The sequence below is a fragment of the Sinocyclocheilus anshuiensis genome, unplaced genomic scaffold (genome assembly GCF_001515605.1).
Source record: "Sinocyclocheilus anshuiensis isolate Anshui unplaced genomic scaffold, SAMN03320099.WGS_v1.1 scaffold2737, whole genome shotgun sequence".
Taxonomy (NCBI): domain Eukaryota; kingdom Metazoa; phylum Chordata; class Actinopteri; order Cypriniformes; family Cyprinidae; genus Sinocyclocheilus; species Sinocyclocheilus anshuiensis.
Genome location: NW_015551029.1, coordinates 101,678 through 110,240, shown reverse-complemented (window position 1 = coordinate 110,240; position 8,563 = coordinate 101,678). Strand labels below are relative to the sequence as shown.

Genomic DNA, 8,563 nt, shown 5'->3' with positions numbered 1-8,563 from the left:
TTAACAACATCAGCATTGGTGACTATGAGTATAGTGTGTATTAGCGTGTAGATTTCAATTTCTGCACAGTCTAATCTCGTAATTGTCATACCCTTCGAATTTCATATTAAGAAATTCTTTTAACCCAAAAAGCAAACTATGCTCCTTTCGAACTGGTTTTCTTTCAAATACAAATCTTTGTAATCCCTGGCTATCTGTAATCAGAAGCACATTTTAATTTTGACCCATACAATGTATTGTTGGCTATTGCTACAAATATACCCCAGCGACTTAAGACTGCTTTTGTGCTCCAGGGTCACATATGTTGTTTGTTTGTGGTGGTTTTTATGGTCTCAGGTGAGAAAGCAGCACACGGACAGGTGCGTGGACTTCCTGGTGGAGGAGCTGAAGGTTGTGGATCGCGCACAAGCACCGAATCGTATTTTCTTCGTATCGGCAAAGGAGGTGCTAAACTCGCGGATGCAGCGGGCGCAGGATATGCCAGAGACGGGTAAGAGCGTGATCCTAAAGGGATTCACGAGCCAGCATCACATCTAGCAGATGGAAATCAGATTCGGGTATTTAAAATAATTGAAATTTCATGCTGATTTTTGTATTTTTATAGATATTGGGTTTATTAACAGACACATTAACACTTCACCTTTGACATGACAACAGCAGCTGTAAAGCCTTTTATGACAGTCGTAATGCTTGACATTTCAATCTCATTTCAGACTTAAACTGAAAACATGAAAAAAGCATGAAATCACTTCAACTAAAACTTGAAGTGATTTCATGCATGATTTCATAGAGTTTGATCAACTGTAGCAACATTTTTTTTCCCATTTTAAATATAAGCTAAATATATGTTGTACACAGCTTGACTTAAGTAAATATATTTTACACAGTGAACAGATATTTAGTTTAAACCTTGAAATGCCAAAATCTGCCAAAAATGCATACTTTTAATGGGCAAGGAAATAACATTTCAAGTCTTACAGTACATTTTGGGTAAAGCCTGAGGAAGATCGATTGACCGAGACATTGCTCATTATATTAAAATATTTTTTATGTTGATGCAAGCTTAGTGTGTGGGATTTATATTTTTCTATTTTTTTTAGAAAAAAAAAAAAATGTAGATTGAATATATATATATATAATATTATATAGCTATATTATACATGTATTATATTAAAATATATGTACTATATAAAATATATTTAAATGAAAATATATTTATTCAAATATATACATATTTGAAAATTTATATTAGTGATATATTTTTTGGTAATCTTTGTGTATTTAATATCTGATTTTTTTATATATATTTATTTTGCATAAAAGAGAAATTCCCACTGCAAGCATTATCAAACAGTACAGTACATGGCTGACTGAAATATTTGTGGTTTGTGAAAGCCACATTTGCAAACTGTCCGAATGGGTAATTCAGACTGAGCGTGATTGTATTGCTAGATGTTGGATTGTTAGTTGTGCTACTGGTTGCCCTAAAGTTATTGGTGGGTTGCACTACTGGTTTCCCCTTAACATGCAGTAAACATAATAAAAACAGCGCATGATAAAGATTCATGTGTGTGTGTGTTTATAGGAGGAGCTTTAGCGGAAGGGTTTCAGGAGCGACTGAAGGAGTTCCAGAACTTTGAGAGATCGTTTGAGGCAAGTGACAAAAACAGTGGGAACTCGCCGGTTACATAAAAACAAAAAAAGACCAAAACCAAATTCGTATTTAGTAGGTACCAATGGAATCTACAATAGAAATTCTCCATTCATGTGCATCAGTATTAGTTTCATTAGAACATGTGAAGAGATGTGGATGATTAACTAATGTTTACAGTAAGCAGTGGGTGAAACAGTTTACAGTATATGAGCTCAGATCACCTCAGTCCACATAAAGAGCTGATACGATTGTGCTCAGATGTACATTCCCTGCATGATTATATACAGCATGTGCCTTTATGAAGCTTGAGCCACTGGAAACTTATTAACCAGCACTAGTTATTTCAGAGAGTCCGGCTCTTGACAGACTAATATGCAGGAGATGTTATTCTACAGGATAGAAAATATGTGACCCTGCAGCACAAAAGCAGTCTTAAGTCGCTGTCCTACCATAAATATATTAAAACTTAATTTTTGATTAGTAATATGCATTGCTAAGAACTTAATTTGAACAACTTTAAAGATGATTTTCTCAATATTTTGATTTTTTTTGCACCCTCAGATTCCAGATTTTCAAATATTGTCCTATCCTAACAAACCATACATCAATGAAAAGCTTATTTATTCAGCTTCCAGATGATACATAAATCTCAATATCCAAAAATTGACCCTTATGACTAATTTTGTGCTCCAGGGTCACATATGACATATCCAGGTCATATTTTGCCTCAAAATCAACATTATATTTTACATAAACAATATTAAGCCTATTACTAGAACTATTAAGAACTAGTGAGATGTTCAAAAGATCCTAATGGTTCTAAAATTTTTTTATTTTTTTTAAATAAACAATATAATTTTCTTTTTTTTTCTGTCGATTTTGGGGTTTTGTGCTTAAAAGGCTTTGTTAGATTCACAATATATATATATATATAATTCCTCATTTAGCAGATATTTTCATCCAAAGCGACTTACAAACATTATCTAGTCTGATTCTAGACAGGTTTTCGTCTCCTCTTGTGATTATGTCCAGTATCTGAGCAGCGTTCAGGGTTTAATCTGGTTGAGTTTTGTTAGTTTAACCCATCAGTCTCTCTCCACTGAACCGTCTGTATTCCTCAAACTGTGTCGTCATTGCTGAAGTCTAGATTTACTGAGGCGAGGACATTCGTTTCTTTAGTTCGGTTTGAATTTCTGTTTCACCCTCTTCTTTCTGTTCGTTTAGTATGGATGGACTTGTTTTGCTGTATATTTCAGTTTCTTTTGCTGTGTTCATACAAATGCGCTTTTGTTAATATTGTGTTTTTTTAGAAGAATCACACAAATACAGGGAAGTCCAAAAATCTGAGACTATATTGAAATCTAGGATTTACATTTATGCATTTAGCAGATGTTTTTATACAAAGCAACTTACAAAAGAGGAACAAAAGCAACGAAAGCTGACAATATTTGAAGTATACAATGGCAGGTTGATTTTCTAAAAAAAAATGTGATTAGAGATGTGAATGTGATTTAAAGAAGAATAAAATCCAGGTTTGCTGTGCTTGTTTGTAGGGCTGCACAATTTGGCCAAACTTTTGTGATGAATATTGTGATTATATGAAATAGTGATAATTATTATTACTAAATAAAAATATTAAAAGCTGCACAATTTGGGCAAATTTCGTGATAATATTGTGATTATGCAATAATAATGATATTGTTATTATTATTATTACTAAAGAAAAATATTAAAATTACTAAATAAAAACAAAATAAGAAATATTGCTATTGGACTAGGGCTGCACAGTTAGGCCAAATTGTAATTTTGTGATTATATCAACATGATTATAAATTAATAATAATAATAATAATACATATTATTACTCAATAAAAATATAAAAAATACTAAATTAAAAAAACATTAAAAAATGGTAAAAAAAAACAAAAAAACTTAGCATATAAATATGAGAAATATAATATAATATAATATTTAACTGTAAAATTACAATACTAATTATGGCTGTCTTTATTTATTTTCAAACTTAATCCATTGAACTTTTATTTTGACGCAAAACCATTTAAACCCTTAAAGCTTGTAAATGAAACATTCAGTGCAGAAATGTATTTAATTAATTCATAGCCTTTGTAATTTGATAATTGCACTAAGCCACATAATGATTTTGGTTCTATTTTGATTAATTGTGCAGCCTTATTTGACAACTAGACATTTCATTTAAACCCAGTAAATACTAAGACATTAAGAAAATTTGTATTAAATTTGATAAAAAGGTGGTGCTTTGAGACTGTTTGACCTCCTATTGTTTTTATGTTTGCCTTTTGTGTTCATCGCAGTGTTTTATTGATATGATTTGCTTTTATGTTCATGCTACTGTGAGTGAGTTGGAGAGCCGCTGGCGTTTAGGGTTTAGATTTGCTGCAGTTTTTGCTCTTAATTTGTTGTTTTAGTTTCACGTCTGCAGCAGGTTTGAAACTTTAACCTTTTATAAAGTCGGACATGAAGGCTCCTGTCACAGTAGCGTGTGTGTGTGTGTGTGTGTGCGCGCGTGACCTCGCAGGAGTGTATCTCGCATTCAGCAGTGAAAACAAAGTTTGAGCAGCACACAATCAGAGCAAAGCAGATCACAGAAACAGTCAGAGACATCATGGATCAAATCAACATCGCCGCCGCGGACAAGAGGTGCGTCTGTTTCTCTTTACTTTGAGAATATTGTAGCAGAAGACCCAGTACCAGAAGAGCTGATTATTTTGAAGCGATTCGTCTTTTGAGATGAATCCAGAAAGTCTTAACGAACATTATAAGTTCAGTTATGAGTATTAAATATGTATATTGGCTTCCTGTGTGATCATCATTCATGTAATAACGTGTTTTATGTCTGATCTCAGGGTGGTTTCTCTGGAGGAGAGGGAGTATCTGATTGACCGACTGGATTTCGTTCGCAATCAACTCAACCTGCTCATCCAGGACATCAAGAAGAAAATCGAGGCCATCACGGAGGAGGTGAAACACAAGGTAAACCTGAGGATCCACTGTTGAGACGGGGCGATAAAATCTTGACTGATTTTAATCAAGTAAGCGTCAGAATAACTGCAGTAATATCTCCAGATGAACTCTTACTGGACTGAAGCAGCTCAGCTTTACTTGATTCTCCATCAATCATGTTTTAGAGTCTCAAATCTGATCCTCAGGATCTTTTAAGGAGCGTTTGTTTCCAGAAGCTTTACTTTCACTGTTCCTCAGCGGAGGAATGATCTTCACAAGCCTCCAGAACATCTCACATCTTCTGAGGAGCCTTTATTTCTTCAGCTCTCAATCACTGCATTATATGTTTGGAGCATTTCAATCTCATCTCACTGAGACACATTACTGGAGATATAGAGACGACTGATATTTAGATCATTTTATGTCAGTATCTGCCATCTGTTATAAAGATCTCATTGATTTACAAGCATCTGAATTTCATCATAGAAATATCAGCATCTGCAGAAAACGGCATATTTATGCTCAGTTTGAGTCTCTAAATAAAATTGAGCTGTTTTTCCACCATATTCTCACTATATGTGACCCAAAGTCGCTGGGGTATATTTGTAGCAATATTTTCAAAAATAGTGGAGTGTTCCTTTAAGATTAAACCACTTAATATGGATTAATTTTATGATGTGTTCATGAACTTTTTGAAGCATCAAAGTTTTGGTTGCATGAACTTTCAATGGAGGGACAGAAATCTCTCAGCTTTCATTATTTGTGTTACGAAGTGTTTCGAAGTCTTATGGTTTTGAAGCGACATGAGGGTGAGTATAACAGAATTTCGATTTTTTGAGTGAACTGTCCCAAATTATGAGTAATAGTGTAACTGAACCAAATTATGAGTAATAGTGAAAATGACACTTGTATTGGCAAACGCTACTAATTACAACTTAAAATCAGTCCTGTGCATTCAGAATTGCTTGACATTCCAATGAGATATGCAATGAGCTTTTTGTCAAGAGCTGTAATTAAGGTCTAGTCTTTAAATAACTGCATAGCAACAATGATATGTAAAGTAAACACAGCAATCCGACCCCATCCAATCAGGGCTAGATTTACGTTTCTCGCACATCCCTGTAAAGTGACTGTTCTCTTCATAATCATAGCCTGTACGGAGCATGTGACCTTTCACAGGCTTAGTTCATCAAAACACATAAAGGCGGCTAATCCCAGACATCTGCTGGAGCTCTATCACTGACACGTGAGAGGAACCCACCCACTCAACTGAGATCATAATACAAACCTCCCTTAGAAACACGACTCAAAAAAACACCAATATGCTGCTTAAAGATAACCAATAAAGATGCCGCAAAGTGTGACGTCACATTTTGTCTGAAGAAATTTTGCATGCTCAAAGTCTAGTGTGATCACAGCATAATTGTTAAAGTATTACTAAAAGCAGAAGAGTCGATCCTTAGAGAACTAGCACTGGTTGGGTCTCTTCCTGAAGACGTGAACAAAGATGTTAATATGGTTTATGACTGACCTTCTCAAAGCTCTGTCTGCGTGAGGGGTTCTTCTCCAGCCACACAACGGCCGCCTCAAACACCGTCTCCTCTTTTGGCACATTCAGATGGTCACTGGAAATGATCTCAGTCAGTTTATCGGCACAAAGAGACAGAAACTCCTCCTGATGAGGCGAAACAGAAGAGAAAGAGGACATACATTTATAGGATAACGAACTCTTAAAAAAAAAAATCAAGGACAATTAGAATCCTCATGGTGTCAATCATTTATAAGATGGAAAAATATATCAGTCTATGCAGTAGAAAGATAATAATTTTTCTGATATGTTCGCAACAGAAAACAGAACAATAACAAAAGCCCAGGGCAAAAATGCAAGCAAAATAAACAACAAAAGCCCCCCAAATTCAAAATGCCCCTGCTCAATTAAACTAAAATCATTATGACTGTTGTGATATGTGAAAATGAGCTCACATCTGCTCACATTGTATTAAAGATTGTTTTTTGGCAGTATATAATTATTAATAATTTTCAATTGCATTCACTGATACAAAAGGGTGTTTTGGGCAATTTTATGTCTCAGGGTTTGAACAAATAATTTGTGAAACAAACAAACAACCTTTTTTTTTTTAATTGATCATATTTGACACTTTTTTCTTTTTTTGTTGTTTTGCATTTTCTGTGCTGATTTTAAGGGGAATGGACTTAAACATGGTAAAATGTGTGTCCGTTGCTGGAAAAGTTAATTTTTGACCCTGACAAGGACCAGCTGTGGTAACTGAGCATCACTTTAAGAGCTCATCTAAAGTGTGACACTCCTCTGTTCGAGTTCACCTGTTGGCAAACGGTGCTGAAGTGCTGCTGGATGTATTCCATGCTGCGTCGCTCCAGCTCTCGGCACGAGTGCGCCTCGGCGAAGCAGTGAATGCCCACGCAGTTCATCTCGTCCATCTGGCGCTCCATGAACCTGCAGCAGGCCTCCCGCACCGCCATAACGTCCAGCAGGTTGGCGGCCGCCAGGAGCGCCTGCACGTTAGCCTTGGAGATCACCACCTCTGCCGTGTAGGCGTAGCTCACCAGCATGCCAATCATCTGGGGCTCCACTCCGTTGATGGCCACTCGCTCCTGACGAGACTCCATCAGGTCGGTGGAGAACATGGCCTGCGCCAACAAAACACCACAACTAAGCATTGATTAGGGAGTTATTTATCCATGAAGAACAGTTTAAATGTATATGAATAATTTGTGACACTGGACCACAAAACCAGCCTAAAGTAGCACGGGTATATTTGTAGCAATAGCCAAAAATACATTGTATGGGTCAAATTTATAGATTTTTCTTTTATGCCAAAAATCATTAGGATATTAAGTAAAGATCATGCTCCATGAAGATATTTTGTAAATTTCCTACCGTAAATATATCAAAACTTAATTTTTGATCGGTAATATGCATTGCTAAGAACTTCATTTGAACAACTTTAAAGATGATTTTCTCAATATTTCGATTTTTTTGCACCCTCAGATTCCAGATTTTCAAATAGTTGTATCTCGGACAAATATTGTCCCATCATAACAAACCATACATCAATGGAAAGATTATTTATTCAGCTTTCAGATGGTGTATAAATCTCAGTTTCAAAAAAATGTACCCTTATGACTGGTTTTGTGGTCCAGGGTCACATATGAGAATATATGAGCCATAAAAGCATGATGGACCAAATATGATACTCAAAAAAAAAAACACATATGCAAACTTTTAAAAAATATATTTTGTCTAAAAAACCGGTTCCATTAAAATAAAAAATAAAAAAGAGAGTCCAGAGCAGTGAAGGATTGATCATGTAGTTTGTGTGTTTCAGGTGTCAGACGCCATGGCAGAAGAGATCTGCCGTCTGTCTGTGCTCATAGACGAGTTTCGTGCAGATTTCCACCCGTCACCACACGTGCTCAAAATCTACAAATCTGTGAGTGTCAGAATAGATCTGTCACAATTAAATGGATGAACACAGCTGACCTATTACTAACTACATTTTTGTATGTTTTTGTATTTGCATCACACTCACAGTGAAATGTTTTTGGTCCAAAATCCAAAATCGCTGCATATTAAACATCAAATGTAAAAAAAAAAAAGAAATATAACAATAATTTATATTATTAAAATTAGTGCTGTCAAACGATTAATCGTGATTAATCGCATCCAAAATAAGTTTTTGTTTACATAATATGTGTGTGTGTACTGTTTATATTTATTATGTCTATATAAATACACATACAGTATATATATTGAAAATATTTACATGTATATATTTATATAATTTATATTACAGATAAATATATTTAATATATAAACCTAACATATTTTCATTAAATATATACATGTATGTGTATGTATTTATACAGACATAATATCATATTTAG

The 8,563-nt window shown here is 34.8% G+C and overlaps 1 protein-coding gene across 1 annotated transcript in view; it reads left to right on the top strand.

The window, feature by feature from the left end:
• The window catches only part of LOC107661155 (mitofusin-1-like), a 29,867-nt gene that overhangs the window by 14,870 nt on the left and 6,434 nt on the right, over positions 1–8,563 (top strand). Inside the window, exons 8-12 of the mRNA XM_016450620.1 lie at positions 337–490; positions 1,586–1,653; positions 4,212–4,333; positions 4,540–4,666; positions 8,005–8,109. Coding sequence (XP_016306106.1) covers positions 337–490; positions 1,586–1,653; positions 4,212–4,333; positions 4,540–4,666; positions 8,005–8,109 — 576 coding nt within the window. The remainder of the gene's footprint in view (positions 1–336; positions 491–1,585; positions 1,654–4,211; positions 4,334–4,539; positions 4,667–8,004; positions 8,110–8,563) is intronic.